Source organism: Tachyglossus aculeatus, chromosome 18 (assembly GCF_015852505.1).
Source record: "Tachyglossus aculeatus isolate mTacAcu1 chromosome 18, mTacAcu1.pri, whole genome shotgun sequence".
Classification (NCBI taxonomy): Eukaryota; Metazoa; Chordata; class Mammalia; order Monotremata; family Tachyglossidae; genus Tachyglossus; species Tachyglossus aculeatus.
This window is the reverse complement of record NC_052083.1, coordinates 24,369,138-24,389,215: the sequence shown is the minus strand read 5'-3', so window position 1 is coordinate 24,389,215 and position 20,078 is coordinate 24,369,138. Positions and strand designations below refer to the sequence as shown.

General features: G+C 48.1%; 1 protein-coding gene and 1 pseudogene across 1 annotated transcript; both read left to right on the top strand.

Annotated features, from left to right (window-relative positions):
* The first annotated feature begins 733 nt into the window (after positions 1 to 733).
* Positions 734 to 1,673, top strand: LOC119940236 (annotated as a pseudogene).
* Positions 1,674 to 6,513: 4,840 nt separating this feature from the next.
* Positions 6,514 to 19,195, top strand: LOC119940071 (olfactory receptor 6C74-like). Its single transcript, XM_038760117.1, has 6 exons — positions 6,514 to 7,454; positions 8,922 to 9,011; positions 14,340 to 14,490; positions 17,253 to 17,328; positions 18,910 to 19,015; positions 19,129 to 19,195. The coding sequence occupies exons 1-6, from the start codon at positions 6,535 to 6,537 to the stop codon at positions 19,193 to 19,195; spliced, it is 1,410 nt and encodes a 469-aa protein (XP_038616045.1). The 5' UTR covers positions 6,514 to 6,534.
* The last annotated feature ends 883 nt before the right edge of the window (positions 19,196 to 20,078 follow it).

Sequence of the window (20,078 nt, the reverse complement as noted above, 5' to 3'; positions counted from 1 at the left end):
CAAGGTTATAGGGGACCTGAGCCAGAGGGGAATGTGCCAAGAGCCTGAGCTGTGAACGCTGAAGAGAAACAGCATGACCTAGGGAAAGAACCTGGGCTTGAGAGTAAGGAGACCTGAGTTCAAATCCCAGTTCTGACATTTCTCTGCTGTGTAATCTTGGTCAGAATACTTTGCTTCTCTGTGCCTAAGTTTCCTCATCTGCAAAATAGGGATTGGATGCCTCTTCTCCCTCCCATTTGTAGTCTGGGAGCCCCAGGGAGGGCAGGGGCTGGGTCCGACCGGATTATCCTCTATCCACGGCAATGCTTAGTACAGTGCTTGGCACATAGTAAGCACTTTACATATCTCACAATCATATTATCACCTCCCCTGGAAGTAGGACCTCTGTCACCTTGGGTATTCGGGTCCATCTCTTAGGATTCTTAAGTTTTAGAGCTGAAGCTGTACTTGGTACAACGGTAAACACCTCTCACTCTAGGTCGGTAAAGAGAGGCACTTCAGGACACCTCTCTCTCTCTCTCTCTCTCTGTACACATGACCTAATAATTAATAATAATAACAACAATAATAATAATTGTGGTATTTGTTAAGATCTTCCCTCCCCTCCTCTCTCCCAGGATCCCCAACCCATTCCTCCTCTCCTTCTCCTTCCTAATCCCTACGCTGCTCCCAGCTTTTCACTCTTCATACTGATTTCTCTCCTTTCTCCTTCTCAGATCAGGCAGACGACCTGATGGGAAACCAGACCAGAGTGACTGAGTTTATCCTCCTGGGGCTGACGGGGGCCCCTAAGTGGCAGGCGGTGATTTTCTTCTTTCTGTTTGTCACCTATGCGCTGAGCATCACCGGGGAACATGACCATCTTCACCCTCACCCTGCTGGACTCCCGCCTCCACACCCCCATGTACTACTTCCTGCGCAGCTTCTCCTTCCTGGAGATCTGCTTCACCTCCTCCTGCATTCCCAGATTCCTGGCCGCCATCGCTTCCGGAGACAGAACCATTTCCTTTTCTAACTGCTTCACTCAACTGTTCTTCTTCATCTTCCTGGGGGTGACGGAGTTCTTTCTCCTGGCCGCTATGTCCTACGACCGCTATGTCGCCATCTGCCGGCCGCTGCACTACCCAACCGTCATGAGCCAGAGTGTCTGCACCGTGCTGGTCCTCTGCTCCTGGCTAACCGGGTTCCTGTTCGTCTTTCCCCCTGTTATCCTTGGCCTCAAATTAGACTTCTGTGGCTCGGTAGACATTGACCATTTCTTCTGTGACATCTCTCCTCTACTCATGCTCTCCTGCTCGGACACCGGGTTCCTGGAGTTGATGTCTTTCGTCTTGGCAGTGGGGACACTCCTGTTCACCTTGGCATTAATGGCCATGTCCTACACTACCATAGCCCGCGCCATCCTGAGACTGCCCTCCGCTCAGCAGAGGAAAAAGGCCTTTTCCATCTGCTCCTCCCACATGGTCGTGGTCTCCATTGAATACGGCAGCTGTATCTTTATGTACATCAAACCGTCCACCAAGGACAGGGTGGACCTGACCAAAGGGGTGGCCGTGCTGAACACTTCCGTGGCCCCCATGTTAAACCCTTTCATTTACACCCTGCGGAACAAGCAGGTCAAGCAGGCCATCAGGGACTTGGTGCACCGTACTCTATTTTCCTCCAGGAGGTGAGGGCTCCTTGGCGATGAAATCCACCAGGAAAACGTGCAGGAGATGCAAAGGCTCGACCGCAGAGACTCGGCGCCTGGACATTAACCTAATACTTCATCTGCACTGGTTACTCATCCCCTGCACCCGCCCTTCTGGAAATCCCACCCCTGGCAAGGTCCCCCTGCTACCTGAGCCGTTTATCCTCATCCATTCAAGGGGGAGTCAAGCCTTTTCATTCTGCATGAGAGAGACATTCCGAGGTTTGTTAAGCGGGTCCGTGCCGAAGCCAAAAGAAATCCCTAAGTTCACGGTGTTTTTTGCAAATCTCGTTCCGAATCTACCTTAGTGAGGCCCTGCAGCTGGAGGATTGAAGTCACTGGTCCTGATGGTCATAGGTTCACCACTCTTTACTCCCATCCTCTCACACCCCTCTCTCAGTCCCACCCTCTCACTACCCTCTCTTAGTCCCAACCTCCCAATCCCCAACTCAGCCTTAACCTCTCACTCCCATGCTCACGTCAATCTTCAGAGTATTTGCAGATGTGTCTGTTATACAGTAATTCCACTGATTCAACCTGATTTGGGAAGACAGTCCCATCTGTTCTATTTCTTCTGCTCCCTAGCTGATCCCTTTTTGACTCTGGCTCCACCTCTGGAAATCATCTCTACCTCCTCCATTCAAATGGAAACTACTGTAAGGCAGGAACCATGTGACCTTCATCAGCTGTGGTTTTCAAGCTTTTAGTATAGTGCCTAGGACTCAGTAGGTAGTCATTACATCCATTTGATTGATTGATGGGTTGCCTAAAACTCAGTGAGCCCTCAATGAATACTTCCGTATTGAGAGATGGATTTCTTTGCACTCGGCACCCCCCACCTACAACTCAGACTGCAGGGGCGACAACGCGGCTCGGATCTCCCTCCCCATAGGGCGGAGCTCGACCCAGGCCACGGTTTGGAGAGGGAAAAAAGGGCCACGGCAGCTTGGAGGCGCCTCACGGCAACATAGGCTCCGCACGTGGGACTCCATTGTGGAAGCACGCTGGGGCTGACCTTTCTACCACTAAGCTAGAGCCTGAGGAAGGCGACAAGTCGAAGGAAGAAGGAGCCACCGCCTACCAGTCTGTCAATCAATGGTATTTACTGAATGCCTACCGTGTGTAGAACAACGTACCGAGTGCTTCAGAGAGCCCAATAGACCTAGGAGAAACGATTTATCAATCACGGTTGTCATTATCTAGCTCCCTCCTCTCTCTCCTCATAGTTACGTAGACACACTCGGGTGAGCTCTTGAGTGAGGATGACCTTGTGGAATGAAAAGCCTAGCAGTGGGATGAAGGGACAGGACAATGGGTCAATGCGGTGATAGGGGCTCCTGGAAAGAAAAATGACTTTCTCCTACCTTTTAAGGGAGGACAGTCCTAGTGCTAGTGATGAGTTCCATTGAGGCAGGAGGCGAGGCAGGACCCTGGGGATTAAAGCAGAATATTCCCCCGAAAGATGCTAAAGCTCTTTGAAGGCAGGAATCATGTCTATTTCTTACGGTACTTGCCTATTATTCACCAAAGACTGTACTATCCGTTGGAGCAGATACATGGTAATCAGGATGGGCGTAGTCCCTGTCCCACCTGGAGAACATAATCTAAGTAGGAGAATGTGGGATTCAATCCACGTTTTTTGGTATTTGTTTAGCGCTTACTATGTGTTAAACACTGTTCTTAGTGCTGTAGCAGATACAATTAGTTACTATGGAACCAATTCCTGTCTCGCGTGGCACTCAGTCAAAGCAACAGGGAATACGGGAGAACTGTGCCACAGAGAAGTTAAGTGACTTGCCCATGGTCACGCGGTAGGCACTTGGCAGAGCCAAGGTTCCTAACCAGGTTGTCTGACTCCCAGGCCCGGGAACCTTTCCACTAGGCCATGCTACTTCCCAGCTCATGTTTTCATTTTCATCTACCAAGCTCTCAGTACAGTACTGGGCCCCCGAGTGGAAGCTCATGAAATATGATTGATGGAGTAATTGAGAGTAGGTTTCATTCCCAAATAGCCTTACATATCAACTACCTCTGGGCCCAGCAACCATTTGTAGAAGGAAGATCCTCCCGGCTCTATCTTGCTTATTCTTCTCTTGGTCTTCACTCCTTTACTCATCTCCCTCTTCGTTCTGTGTTGCCTTGATTTATTCTCTATATTCAGCCGCCCTCACAGCCCCACAGAATGTAAGTACACATCTAGAATTTAACCTATTGATATTGATGCCTGTCTCCCTCTCTAGACTTGTAAATTCGTTGTGGGTAGGGAAGGTGTCTGTTAAATTGTTATACCGGTCTCTCCCAAGAGCTCAATACAGTGCTGTGCACACAGTAAGCACTCAATAAAATGATTGACTGATTGATGGACTTGTTCACCTGGACTGGGAATTAATGGTTTGGAATGATTGCAGGTTGGCGTCACCCCTTCCTCCACCCCAAACACACCCTCTGTATCGGTCTTAAATCCGAGTATTAAATGTTCACAGCCAGAGCCACCAAAGCATCTACCATTCATTAGTGTCTCCCGACTAACCCCTGGGGAGACATTCATTGTTCTCACGATTGGTCCCACAGTGTCTGCCAGGAACCAAAGAGAATAAACCCGACACTCTCGCTCCTGCATTAGGTAAAGGAGCCCATGTCCACCTCAAAGGTTCCAGACTGACTCTCCTGCAATGAGCAGGGAAAACTCCTGATGCCTTCCTTCCCACCCACTTTGGCCTCATGGTGATCTGATGGGGTCGCGTGTCCAGTGGTGATGGGAAGGCAAAAGCGAGCATCGTTTGGAGAGGTGCGTGAAACCCCGGAACAGGGAAATAGGTGGGAAATTCCACACAGGCATGACATTATCTCAGGGTTTCTTCCCTGCCAACTGCAAGATGGGCATGGGAATCAGGACAGAGTGCTAGAGAAGCGAGGACCTTTCAGGATCACTTTGGTCCATTCTATTTCCATTGTGGATTTTACAGCCTCAATCCATGGACGACTGCATCCACCTTCCCTCCAGTCCCGAGTTCCCAGAGCCTGTGATCCTGTCATGGAGCGCCCAGTTCAGAACTGGTAAATATCAGTCAATAAATTAATCAGTCAATAATGTTTACTGAGAGCTTATTGTGTGCAGAGCACTTCATGAAGAGCTTGGGAGAGGACAAACGAGTTGGTTGACCCATTCCCTGTTCACAATAACCTTCCACTATAGAGGAAGTGAGAGACATAAGTATAAATCCGGAAATGAATTATGAATATATATGTAAGTGCTGTAGTATTGAAGGGGGGTGAATAGCAAGTACTTAAAAGATAAACATTCAAGTGTATAAGTGGTACACAAGGGAGAGGTAATAGAGAAGCAGCATAGCCTAGTGGCAAGAATATGTGCTTGAAAATCAGATGTCATCTGTGAAAATGGGGATTAACACTGTGATCCCCACCTGGGACAACCTGATTACCTTGTATCTACCCCAGCGCACCACTTATTACAGTGCTCGGCACAAAGTAAGTGCTTAATGAATACCATAATTTTTACTAAAGGAAAAGAGGGTTTCACCCGGAAAGACCTCTGCGAGAGACAAATACAAACACACACCCACACCCAGACACAGACACACCCACACACAGACACACACACACAGACACACACACACACACACACACACACACCAGATCTCAATCCTAATCTGCTCCTTGTCAACTTTATTGTTCCAAGCAGGTTTCCCTTGATCCAGGGACGCTCTCTGATGGCTGGTTAGTATCTGAGTACCTCAACTGCAACATATATCCAGATCCTCTAATTCCCAGAAGCAGTGTTGTCTAATGGAAAAGGCACGTCCTGGATGTCAGAGGACCTTTGTTCTCATCCATGCCCCACCACTTACCTGCTAGGTGACCTTTGACCAGTCACTTACTTTCTCAATGCTTCAGTTCCTTCATCTACAAAATGGGGATTCAATTATTGGTCTCTCTCCTATTTAGATTGTGAACCTAGAGTGAGATCTGATTACCGTGTTTATTACTAACCTAGGACAGACATCCCGTACTTGACACCTGAGTGCGTTCTCCCTTTTCTAGCAGCATCTCAAGGGAATGACTGGGCCATGAGCACCTTAACATTCACTGGGTCTTATGCTCATGATCCCAAATACTCTTCCTCCTTCAAGGTTCCTGACAATCTCAGTTATCCAGGCGTTGACAGTTGATGGGTTGGGGGCAGGTAATCAGGTGAAACTTTGACATTCATGGGCTTGGGTAAAGATCAATTTCCCTCCACCATCTCATGTACAAAAGGCATTCATGGGCTTATGCTCCAGGAGGCAATCTGCACCCATTCTCAACAATCAGGTATACATGCTATTCAAATTCTCATTTTGACCATGCTATTGGTTACTATGCTATTGGTTCTATGGCCACCCCATAAAAATGGAAGCTCCTTGTGGACAGGGAATCGTTGTGGTGTACTTCCCGAGCTACTAGAGCCGTACCCGCCCAAATGGGTGCCTTGTATGTTGCCAACTTGTACTAAGAGCCCTTAGCACAGTGCTCTGCACACAGTAAGCGCTCAATAAATACGATTGAATGAATTAAAAGTAATCTCTACTCCAACCATCACGCAGGTTTTCGGGTCACAGTTGGGACAACACGCTTCCGTTGTCACGTGGGGAGGTGTCTGTCAGCAACCCATGAAGTCATCTCAAGGACTGGGTTGTGAGACTGCAAAGCCCGCCGTCTACCACAGCTGGAGCTGTTCCTTCCCAGCTCATCTAGAGGGAGAGGAGTCACAGCCCTGTGTCCCCCCTCCAGTGAGCTCGATTGACAGTCATCTGGTGTTATCCAAAAGGAGTCACAGGTCGGCCATGAGGAATCACACGCAAGTGACTGAATTCATCCTCCTAGGGCTCACGGACGACCCGGACTTGCAAGTGGTGATTTTTCTCTACATGTCTGCCTCCTACATACTGAGTGTCACCGGCAACCTGACCATCGTCATCCTCACCCTGCTGGACTCCTGCCTCCACACCCCCATGTACTTCTTCCTGCGCTGCTTCTCCTTCCTGGAGATCTGCGTCACCTCCGCCTGCATTCCCAGATTCCTGGCTGCATTTGTCACCGGGGATAGGACGATTTCCTACAACTGCTGTGTAACTCAGCTATTTTTCGTCATTCTATTGGTTGTGACCGAGTTCTTCGTCTTGGCTGCCATGTCCTACGACCGCTATGTCGCCATCTGCCGGCCGCTGCACTACACGACCGTCATGAGCCAGAGAGTCTGCACCCTACTTGTCCTCTGCTCCTGGCTAACTGGGTTCCTGTTCATCTTTCCTCCTCTTATCCTTGGCCTCCAACTGGACTTCTGTGGCCCGAAAGCCATTGACCATTTCTTCTGTGACATCTCCCCTCTGCTCCTGCTCTCCTGCTCGGACACCGGGTTCCTGGAGCTGATGGCTTTCATCTTGTCCATGGGGACACAACTGGTCACCTTGGTGTTAGTGGCCATCACCCGCGCCATCCTGAGACTTCCTTCCGCTCAGCAGAGGAAAAAGGCCTTTTCCACCTGCTCCTCCCACATGGTCGTGGTCTCCATCACATACGGGAGCTGCATCTTTATGTACATCAAACCGTCTGCCAAGGACAGGGTGGACTTAAACAAGGGGGTGGCCGTGCTCTACACTTCCGTGGTCCCTGTGATGAACCCCTTCATCTACACCCTACGGAACCAACAGGTCAAGCAGGCCATCAGGGACCTGGTGCACCGAGTTAAATCTTCCTCCAAGGGGTGAAGATTCTTCAGCAACGAGATCCCACAGGAAAATCTGGAGGAGACGCAGAGGGTCGACCACAGAGACTCGGTACCTGTACATTAGCCTAATGCTTCATCTGCTGTCTAACAAACAGGATCTGACTGTTCTCCATCCCTCTGTGTGCCCCTGCAACCACCCTCATGGAAATCCCTCCCCTTACCAGGTCCACTGCTATCTCTGCCCTTTGTCCTCATTCACTCAGGGGGACATCAAGCCTTTTTAATCCACGTGAGAGAAGTTCCGAGGTTTGTTCAGCGGGTCTGTGCCGAAGCCAATAGAAATCCCCAGGGTCAATGTGGTTTTTTTTGCCAATCTCCATCTTATCCGAGCTAAGTGAGGCCTCTTAGGAAGACGCCGTTTAGCCCTGAATCGCTCCCTTTGTTCTTCCCCTCGCCCGGCCCCACAGCTATTATGTATTTATCTGTAATTTTATGTATTTATATTGATGTCTGTTTACTTGTATTGATGTATGTCTCCAACCCTCTATACTGTGAGCTCGTTGTGGGTGGGGATTGTCTTTCTTTATTGCTGTATTATACTTCCCCCAAGCACTTGGTAAACGGTCAATAAATAAGATTGAATTAATGAATGAATGAATGAGGAGCGACCTCATTGGTCATTACAGGGAGGGGAAGCCAAATGCTCACCACCTTTTATTCCCATTCTCCCAGTCCCGTCTCTAACTGCCACCCTCTCTTTCTTTTCTCCCACTCCCACACTCCCACTTCGAAGACCACTCCCTCCCTCTCACACCCCCTCTCACATGTATCCTCGGCATATATGCATTGTCTCGGTTATACAGTATTTCACTGATTTCATCTGATTTGGGCAGATATTCCAATCTGTCCTATTTGTTCCGCTCCCTGGCTAATCCTTGTTTTTACTCTGGCTCCCACTCTTTAGAAATAATCTCCTTCTTTCTCCTCCATTTGATTGGAAACTACTGGAAAGTAGTATTATAGTGCCAAAGATGCACTAGGGGGGCAGTCAATAGATTTCATTTCATTGATGGATGGATTGCTTAATATTGAGGCTGCCCCCAGTATATGCTGTCAGCACTCTGTAAGTGATCAACAAATGCCATTTCATTGATTGATGGATTGGTTTGCACTCAATAGACTCAGACTCTAAAAGATACCGTGAGATCAACTGATGAATTGGTTTGCACTCAGTAGGTGCTCAGTAAATACCAGAGATGGATTAAAGGAGTGATGGATTGACTAGTTGATTGATTAATTTATAGGCCTGGAATCCCAGTTCATATTAGGCGGGGTGAGGGTTAGGGGAAGGGCATACTGATATAAGACCAGAAGACCTAGAAGGGGGGCTGAGATTTTGGGGAAAGCCGCAGGGAGCACTGGGATCAGGGAAACAGCACCGAATGACAGGTAGGGGGAAGTCGGTTAGTACCTGGCGTCTGTTCCATCCTGTTGTTGTTCCAGGAAATGTTACCAAGTGGAGAGACTGATCCCAGCTAACCTGAGGCGCCTGGGTAAGGGAATGCGGTCAGCAAGTTTCGGGATGTCCTACAGGTAAGGCGCTTGATGGAACTGACTGTATTGATTCATTGATGTATTGATCGATCGATTAATTAAACTGCCGGGTCAGCCCATGCTTAAGTGGACTCCTGCAGGAAAGGAAGCTCCCGGTGTGCCGCAGGGATATCAACTAGACCCTGGACCGAGAGTCAATCTGTGTCCCCGTGGGGAACTCATTTTGTCGCCTTCCTCAGGCTCTGGCTCCGTGTCAGAGAGGTTAGCCCCGGAGTGCTTCCACAAGAAAAGAGCACTATAGTAAGCGCTCGGGAAGTACAAATTGGCATCACATAGAGACAGTCCCTACCCAACGTGGGCTCACAGTCTAAAAGGGGGAGACAGAGAACAGAACCAAACATACCAACAAAATAAAATAAGTAGGATAGAAATGTACAAGTAAAATAAATAAATAAATAAATAAATAGAGTAATAAATATGTACAAACCATATATACATATATACAGGTGCTGTGGGGAAGGGAAGGAGGTAAGACGCGGGGGATGGAGAGGGGGACGAGGGGGAGAGGAAAGAAGAGGCTCAGTCTGGGAAGGCCTCCTCGAGGAGGTGAGCTCTCAGCAGGGCCTTGAAGGGAGGAAGAGAGCTAGCTTGGCGGAGGGGCAGAGGGGAGGGTATTCCAGGCCCGGGGGATGACGTGGGCCGGGGGTCGATGGCGGGACAGGCGAGAGCGAGGTACAGTGAGGAGATTAGTGGTGGAGGAGCGGAGGGGTGCGGGCTGGGCAGTAGAAGGAGAGAAGGGAGGTGAGGTAGGAGGGGGGCGAGGTGATGGAGAGCCTTGAAGCCCAGGGTGAGGAGTTTCTGCCTGATGCGCAGATTGATCGGTAGCCATTGGAGGTTTTTGAGGAGGGGAGTAATATGTCCAGAGCGTTTCTGGACAAAGATAATCCGGGCAGCAGCATGAAGTATGGGTTGAAGTGGAGAGAGACACGAGGATGGGAGATCAGAGAGAAGGCTAGTGCAGTAGTCCAGACGGGATAGGATGAGAGCCTGAATTAGCAGGGTAGTGGTTTGGATGGAGAGGAAAGGGCGGATCTTGGCAATGTTGCGGAGCTGAGACCGGGCAGGGTTTTGGTGACGGCTTGGATGTGAGGGTGAATGAGAGAGCGGAGTCGAGGATGACACCAAGGTTGCGGGTTGTGAGACGGGAAGGATGGTAGTGCCGTCAACAGAGATGGGAAAGTCAGGGAGAGGACAAGGTTTGGGAGGGAAGACAAGGAGCTCAGTCTTCGACATGAAGGTCCCTCGGCTAAGCCTCTGTGGCGGAAAGGATCGTCTGAGGGCTGCCGTGGTCTTTTTTAACGCTCCAATCACTCACAAGGGGAGAGGCGTCCCACTGTGTGGGGAGGGGTATCCGAGCCTCGTCGTCGCCCGCTTGTGGCATGGGGTGTGGGGACCTGCAGCGCTGGGGAAAGGAGGTTCACAGTGCTGCCACCACCGTGGACCTCTCACCACCCCTCCCATCCTGCTCTCCCTTCTCCCGTGCTGCACACCCAGAGAGTCTGAGCTACTGCTGCTTTGGAGCCTCACCCCCGTCTGTAGGGGGCTCAGTGCCCGAACGCGGCTCCCCCACAACCTCCAACCCCCGTCTCAGGTCCAGGCTCTACCGTCGGACCGGCTCCAGCAGTCCAGAATCGCAGCCCCCTTCACAAACACACACACCCTGGCCCTAGGCGCCCTGGCTTGCCCCCAGTCCTGTCCTGGAGCGCAGCCCGCAGGATAACTCCAATCCCCACCACATCGCACTTATGGATTGACCCTAGCGTCCTGTGTTTCCCTAACGCCTTTGTATTTGGGGTTCTAACATGGCGGATCTGGCAACGAGGTGGAGGTCAATCGCCACCGAAATCTTGCTCACGTCCAACCGCTGGCTTGGAATGCCCTCCCACTTCATATCGGACAGTCGATTACCCCCGACCCCACTCCGGCCCCCCAACCACCTTCGAAGCCTTATTGAAGGCACTTCTCCTCGTTGGGCGCTGATAGGGACTCCAGGAAAGGCGAATATCGTTCTCCCACCTCTCCGAGGGAAGATAGTGTCAGTGATGAGTTCCACCAGGACAGGAAGAGAGGCAGAACCCCGAGGTCCAAAGCAGGAAATCCTCCTAAGGGCGGTAAGCTCTTTGAAGGCAGGTATCATGTCTCTATTTATGGTACTTGCCTACTATGTGACAAGCACTGTACTAAGCATTGAGGTAGATGCAAGATAATCGGGATGGACACCGTCCCTGCCCCAGATGGTGAACTCAATCTAAGTAGGAGGGTCAAGGATTCAAACCTCTGTACTGGATTGCCCTCTCTCCTCTCATCCGCCAAGCTAGCTCTCTTCCCCCCCTTCAAATCCCTACTGACAGTTCACCTCCTCCAGGAGGACTTCCCAGACTAAGCCCCCCTTTCCTCTGCTCTTCTTCCCCTCCCCATCTCCCCTAGTCCCTCCTTCTGCTCTAGCCCCTTCCCCACCCCACAGCACTTACTTATTTCTGTACATATTTGTTATTCTATTCATTTTATTAATGATGTGTATATATCTATAGTTCTATTTATGTATTTTAATGCTATTGATGCCTGTCTACTTGTTTTAGTTTGTTGTTTGTCTCCCCCTTCTAGGCTGTGAGCCCGTTGTTGGGTAGAGATTGTCTCTATCTGTTGCCGAATTGTACTTTCCCAGCGCTTAGTACAGTGCTCTGCACACAATAAGATGTCAATAAATACGATTAACTGAATGAATGAATCCACATTTTTATGATATTTGTCAAGCGCTTTGCTATGTGTGAAACTATTCCAAGATTGTGAGTAGATTAAATGTTACTTAGGTTGGACAGACTCCCTGACTCACCCGGGGGTCACAGTCTAAGTAGGAGGGAGTACAGGAGAACTGAGGCACAGAGAAGTTAACAGACTTGCCCAAGGTCATGCAGTAGGCAAGTGGCCGAGTTAAGATTAGTACACAGGCTCTCTGACGCCCGGGTCCGTGTTCCTTTCCATTAGACCACGATGCTTCCCAGTTCCTTTCCACTAGGCCACGATGCTTCCCAGCTACTGATTCTGTTGTCTTCCCCCAAGCTCTCAGTTCATTGCTGGGTCCCCAGTGGAAACTCAGGAAATCCGATTGGTGGTTTAATTGAAAGTAAGTTCCATCCTCAAAAAAGCCCAAGACTTCAACCACCCCTAGGCTTAAACACCATTGGTAGAAGGCAGATCCCCATTACTCCATCTCTCTTGCTCTCCTCTTGGTCACCTGGGCTGGGGATTGACAGCTTGCAATGGCTGAGGTTGGGCCCCATCCTCCGACCCTCTGGCCACGTCCCCAATCCGGGGATTAAACTTTCTTAGACAGAGCTATCGAAGAATCATCCATTCATTAGTGTCTCCAGATTCACTCCTGGAGAGATTTTTCATTGTTCTCACAATTGGTCCCCTTGTGCTCATCCGGATCCAGAGTATAAAACCCCAACTCTAAGTCTTCCCTTAGGTCTACAAGCCCACCTACTGCCCAAAGTGTCAACGCTGGCTCCCCAGTTATGAGCTGAGAAAAGTCCTGATGCCTTCCTTCTCTCCCCTTTACCAGAGAACGCCGAAATATTGGCTTCGTTGGGCACAAATGGAGTTACTTGTCCAATGGTGATGGGAGGGATAGGAAGCGAGCAGGATCATGGATAGGTGCTTGTAAGCCTGGAGCAAAAGGGAACAGGTGTAGAAACTCACTCAGGCATGGTGATATCGCCTTGCCGCGCCTCGCTCGGGCCTGGCCAACCCCCTGAATTAGGGCAGAGTGCTAGGAAGAGAGGACCTCTCAAGGGTTACCTTGGTCTGTTCCTATCCCGTTGTGAATTTCAAAACCTCAGTCTGTGGACGACTGCATCCACTTTCCCTCGACCACTGGACTCTAGGAACCTGTGACCTTGTCCTAGAGCTCTCACTTCATAACTGGTAATATCCGACAATAATTAATCAAGGGTGTTTTTTGAGGGCTTAATGTGCTGAAAGCCCTTTGCAAAACATTTCGGAGAGGACAAAAGAGTTGGTAGACACGTTACCTGACCACGAGAATCAAGCAGTATAAAGGTGGAGGTAGACATGAATAAAAATCCATACATAAATTGCGGGTATATTTGTAATTGCTGTAGGGATGAAGGTTGGGTGAATAACAAGTGCTTAAAAGGTAAAGAGCGAAGAGTGTACGTGACGCAGAAGGGAGAGGGAGTAGGGGGAAAGAGGGCTTCAACCAGAGAGACCTTTGGGAGAGACAAATACAAACACACACACACACACACACACACACACACACACACACACACACACACACACACCCCAGAACTGTATCCCCATTTCACTCTATCATCCTTACTGTCGTGAGCAGAGTCCCAATAATACAAATTATTATCATTAATGATAATAATAATAGCTATAATTGTATTTGTTAATCGTGTACTATGTTCCAAGCACTGTACTGAGCGCTGGGGGAGATACAAGGCAATCAATCCTGTTGGGCACAGTGCCAGTTCCACATAGGTCTTATAGTTTTAATCCCCAATTTACTGACATGGTAACTGACGCTCTGAGAAATTAAGTGACTTGCCCAAAGCCACACAGCAGACATGTGGCTGAGCTGGGATTAAAATCATGCTCGTGCTCTATTTCCTTTGATCCAAGGAGGCTCCTTGATGACTGCTCAGTCTCTGAGCACTCCACCTCCACCCTTTATCCAACTCTTCAAATCTTCAGAGGTAGTTTTGCTTGGTTCAGAAAACATGGCCTGAGAGTCAGAGGACACGAGTTCTCCCTGCCTCGATACCTACCTGCTGTGCGATCTTGGGCCAGTCGTTTACATTGTCTGTGCCTCAGTTCCCTCATCTTCAAAATGGAGATTCAATTTTTGGTCTCCCTCCCACTTAGATTGTGAGTCCCAAGTGGGACCTAAGTATCCTACATCCACACCATCGCATAGTACAGTGCTTGGCACTTTGTAAGGAATTGACAAAAACACATTAATTATACACCCAGGGTTCTCTGTAAATATTATCTCTACTCCACCGTCAGGCAGATTGTCCGTGCTGAACCCAGGGATCGCGGCTGGGACCATCAGGCGTCCGTTTTCCCGTGGGGAAGTGTTCGCCACAAATCCATGAAGTCATCTCTAGGACTGAGTCCTGAACCTGCCATGCCCGAGGTCTCGGGCACTTGGCCCAGTGTGGAGAACTCTCGGCAATCCGGAGCTGTCCCGCCCACCTAATCTGGTCCAAGAGACGACACAGGCCTCTGTCCCCGTCCAGTGAGCTGGATTGACTTTCCTCTGGTGTTATTCAACAGGAGTCACAGGTCGGCCAGGAGGAATCACACGCAAGTGACTGAGTTCACCCTTCTGGGGCTCATGGATGACCCGGACTTGCAGACGGTGATTCTCCTCTACATGCCCGTCACCTACGTACTGAGTGCACCGGATTGGATTTTCCTCCAGGAGGTGAAGGCTCCTCAGTGACGAAATTCGAAAGGAATAGCTACAGGAGAGGCAGAGGCTCGACCACAGAGACGCAGAGCCTGCATATTAGCCTAACGCCTCATCTGCCACCCGACATGCAGGACCTGACTGTTACCTGTCCCTCTTTGCAGCCGCGCACCCGCCTTCCTGAATGTTCCTCCCCTGGCCAGGTCTCCCTGCTTCTAAAGTCCTTCTGCCAAGCTAAACGAGGCCCGCCAGCTGGAGGAGTGACATCATTGGTCATAACAGGGAAGGGAAGTCAAAGGCTCACCACCTTTTACTCTCAGTTTCTCACTCTCCTCTCTCACTCCCTAACTCATTCCCATCATCTCGCTGTCCCCTCTCACATCTATCCTCAGCATTTATTCATATGTGGCTTAGTGGAAGGAGCCTGGGCTTGGGTTTCAGAGGACGTGAGTTCTAATCCCTGCTCTGCCACTTGTCTACTTTCTGAGTTTAGGCCAGTCACTTAATTTCTCTGGGCCTCAGTTACCTCATCTGGAAAATGGGGATTAGGACTGCGCGCCCCACGTGGGACAACCTGATAACCTTGTTTCTAACCCAGCGATTAGAACAGTGCTTGGCACATAGTAAGCGTTTAACAAATGCCATTATTATTATTATTATCATTATTATTATTATTATTATCATTAGCATTATTATTATATGTGTCTCATACTGTAATTGTAATGATTTAATCTAATTTGGGCAGACATACTGCCCAATCTGTCCTATACATTTGGCTCCCAGTCTGATACCTTTTCTTTCTCCGGCTCCTACTCATTGGAAATCATCTCTAACTGTCTCCCTCATTTGACCAGAAACCTCTCAATGATAGGAACCTCGTAGGGTTCTTCAGTTGTGCTCTCCCAAGCACTTACTTCATTGCCTAGGACACAGTAGGCAGTCAATAGAGTCCCTTTGATTGATTAATGGATTGTTTTGCACTCAGCAGGTGCTCAATAAATGCCATTTAATTGTCTGATGGATGACCGTGCACTCAATAGGCTTTCAAAAATTACTCTGATATCAATTTATTGATGACTTTGCACTCAGGTGCTCAATAAATACCATTAATTGAGTAAGAGAGTGACTGATTGGTTGATTGATTGATTAAGAGACCAGGAATCGCATCTGGCCTTTGGGGGGGGAAATATGTTTTTTATGAACCCAGAGGTTCTAGGAACGGGCTGAGCTTTCATGGAGAGCCTCAGGGAGCACTGGGATTAGGAAACAGCACTGGACAACCAGCTGGTAGAAGCAGCTTGGTGTAGGGCATAGAGCACGGCCCTGAGAGTCAGAGAGTCATGGGTTCTAATCCTGGCTCTGACATTAGTCTGCTCTGTGACCTTGGGCAAGTCATTTCACTTTTCTGTGCCTCTGTTAACTCATCTGTAAAATGGGGATTGAGGCTGTGAGCCCCAAGTGGGACAGGGACTGTTTCCAAACTGATTTGCTTGTATCCACCCCCATTGTCTGCTGTTTACCCTTGGACAAGTCACTTAACTTCCCTGTGCCTGTTACTCCATTTGTAAAATGGGGATTAACACAGTGAGCCCCACATGGGACAAGGGACTGTGTCGAACCCGATTTGCTTATATACACCCCTTTGTTTGGTACAGTACCTTGTGCATAGTAAGCGCTTTACAAATGCTACTATCATTATTATTTACATTCCAGGATGTCTAACTCAATTCATTTTCTTTTTCCTAGGTCACATCATCCATAGTCTCTTTTCAGCATTTTTGCACTCACCTCTTCTCATTACACTTTAGTACATACCATATTACCTACTCTACTATAAGAACAGTTTCTTCGTTCCTTCTTTGGTGCCTATCTCCCCTGCTAGACTGTAAACTCCTCTTGGGCAAGGATTATGTTTTTTTCTATTCTATTATTTTCCATTACTCCCAAGCATTCAGTAGAGTGCTCCAAACACAATGAACACTCAGCCAATACTTTGAAAGACTGTAATCCATTTGAGGGTGGGGATCATGTTTTCTATCTCTATTGCAGTTTCCCAGGTGCTCACAACAGGTCTGTACACAGTAAGTGTTCAGTACATTCCGCTGATTGACTAATTGCGAATTGCTGCTACCCTGTGTGGAGATTGGATGTAAAAGAGCTCTGAGTGACCCAGCACCAGATTCTTCACAACTCTCTAATAGTGAAATATTATTCATAAGAACAATAAGAATAATAATAACAATAGCTGTAGTTGTTATTTGGTATTTGATTATTAGGTATTTGGTTTCAAGAAGCAGCATGGCATAGTGGATAGAACACGGCCCTGGGAGTCAGAAGTACCTGGATTCTAATCCTCAATCCACCACTTGTTTGCTGTGTGGCCTTGGGCAAGTCACTTCACCTCTCTGGGCCCGAGTTACCTCATTTGTAAAATGGGGATTGAGACTGTGAGCCCCAAGTGGGACAGGGACTGTGTCCAACTCGATTTGCTTGTAGCCACTCCAGCACTAAGTACTGTGCCTGCCACATAGTAAGTGCTTAACGAATACCATTATCATTATTATGGTTAAGGCATTACTATGTGCCAAGTACTGTGCTAAGTGCAGGGGAAGATTCAAGGTAATCATGGTAAGGGGTTCACAGTCTAAATAGGGGGAAGAACAGGCAGATGAGGGACTAAGGCACAAAGAAGTTAAATGATTTGTTCAAGGTCACCCAGCAGATGAAAGATTAAAAGCCAGGTCCTCTGACGCTGAAGCTTGTGCTCTTTGATCTAGGCCTTGCTGCTTCTCGAAGGCAAACCCCCTGGAGTGATCAAAATCACTCAGGAAGAGTTCGTGATTCCACTGTTGTGTCAGAGATAGGCAAATAGAGCCCTCTCCTAAGACGTAAACTTTGAGAAGTGACTAATGAGGCACTAGGGGAATGATTAGTAAGCTTGGAACATAAGCCTTTGTGAGGGAGGGATGGGGACGAGGTTCCTCGGAGCCTGGAGACTAGAACTATCCTCGAGCCAGCCCCACAGCTACCCAGAGAACAAGAGCTTCCACCAATTCTAATTCGTAGTTTCTGTTGTAAACTCAGACTGTGGAGCTTCAGGTCCCGGGGGATTCCTTTGTCTGGATAAGACTCTCCTGAGAGAATACAGCACAGATGTACTGAGAAACCACAGTTCAGAACCCTGTGTTTAACCATCTGTATATCCCTGTTCCTTGTAGGAAAACGAGTGTGATATTTTCAGCTTTTATCCAGGTCATTCTACACCCTTCACCCTTGTCCTCATCTCTCCTGCCACCAACACCCTTCCTTCATCCTGGAACTCTCCCATTCCACATCTGGCATACCACTACTCTCCCCATCATAAAACCCTTCTGAAATCACATCACCTCCAGGAAGTCTTTCTTGATTGATCGTTGATATCTCCATTTTATATCCTCCCAAACGCCATTTCAACAATTCTGTCCCACCTGAGCAATTGCATACTCACCATCAGTAATAAATATAATTATAATAATGGTTATTATTATGATGGCATTTATTAAGCACTTACTATGTGCCAGGCACTGAATTAAGCGCTGGGGCAGATACAAACAAATTGGGTTGGACACAGTCCCTTTCTCACGTGGTGCTCACAGTCTCACTCCCCGTTTTATAGATGAGATAATTGAGGCACGGAGAAGTGAAGTGACTTGCCCAAGGTCACACAGAAGATAAGCGGCAGAGTCGGGATTAGAACCCATGACCTTCTGATTCCCAGGCCCATGTTCTATCAATTACGCTATGCTTCTTCTCTGTCCATATCTCATGCACTCTCAGTTAAGTGTTTGTAACTCTTGTACAAATCCTGTTTCTTTCTTCCTCTTGTCTAATTGATGACAGTGTTTGCTCTCCCACACTAAGCTCCTTAAGGGCAGGGATCATATCTGCTCATTCTACTAACTCTCTCTTTCCAAGCACAATGCTCTACACATTGTAAGTGCTCAATAAGTTGATTGATTGGTTGGTTGGTCCATCTTCCAGAGGAGCAGGGGGAAGTATTATATTTCAGTAGACATCTGTCCTGAAAAGAGGGCTTATGAAACATTTTCATTACCTTCATAGATATCACTGCCTCTCTCCCAAAGCAAAGTTCTTGGGTTGTTTTCTTGGTAGAAGCAGAATTTTTTGAATTTCGATTTGAGCTGTAGTAGAAGCTGGGAGGTAGTCATGAGAAGCCATCGTTCATTCTTTTGGAACAGATCATGACACTCAGTAATGTATTCTGATCGTCCCCCTTTCTCCTCTTTACCTATGTGCTGAACTTCACCAGAAACCTGACCATATTCACCCTCTCTCTTCTTGACTCCTGTTTCTGCCCTCCCATGTACTTCTTCCTGCACATTTTCACCTTACTGGAGATCTCCTTCATGTCCGTCTGCATTCCTCGATTCCTAGCTGCAAACATCACTGGGGACAGGACAATTTCTTTCAACACCTGTGTAACACAGCTGTTCTTCTTTATCCTGCTGGAGGAGACCGATTTCTTCCTCCTGGCCGCCAGGTCCAGATTTTCCAGTCAATAGTATTGATTGATTAAGCACCTACCAAGTACTAGTACCTACCAAATGACTGTAGCACGTTTGACCCCAGTACTTGCATTTCCACACTCTGAAGTGAGAGCAGTGATCTCAGCCCCGCTCTCACACCTGAGTGTGACAGTGAAGCAAGAAACCTCCCTTGATCCCCTAGAATCAGAGTAATAGATCCATAAATCAACCTATTGATTGAGTATGTCAACCAGTAGAATTGATTGAGTACTTACTGTATGCAGGGCTCTGAATTAGTTTTTGGAAGAGTACAGTAGAATTAGTAGATGTGATCTTTGCCCTTAAGGAGCTCACAGTCTAACAATTATTCTTATTTATTGACCACTTCTAAGCAGTCGGGAGACTGTTCAAGAACTAGTATTCAAACAATCAATAGTATTTGTTGAATATTTACTATGTTTAAAGTACAGTACTAAGTGCCTGGAAGAGAATGGTAGAGTTAGTAATAATAATAATGATAATTGTCGTATTTGTTAAGCGCTTACTATGTGCTAGGCACTCTACTCAACCCTGGGGTGGAAACAATCAAACGGGGTCGGTCACAGTCTCTGTCCTGCATGGGGTTCCCAGCCTTAATCCCCATTTTACAGGTGAGGTAACTGAAGCACAGAGAAGTGAATTGAGTTTTCCTAAGCCATACAGCAGACAAGTGATAGAATCGTGATTGGAACCCATGACCTTCTCACCCCCAGGCCAGTGTTTTATAAACTATACCATGCTGAAGAAGATGATCTATGTCCTCAAATAGCTTATAATCTAACGGGAGAGACAGACTGCAAAATAAATTTCAGGTAGTGGGAAGGCACTGAATATAAAGGTATTGACATACATGGCGGGGGCTGGGGGGATGAGTATGAAAATGATGAAGTGGCTGCCCTCAACGACCTCTCTTTCTTGAGAAGAAGCATGGCTTAGGGAATGGGGCACGGACTTGGGAGTCAGAAGGTCATGGGTTTTAATCCCAGCTCCACCACATGTTTGCTGTGTGACCTTGGGGAAGTCACTTCACTTCTCTGG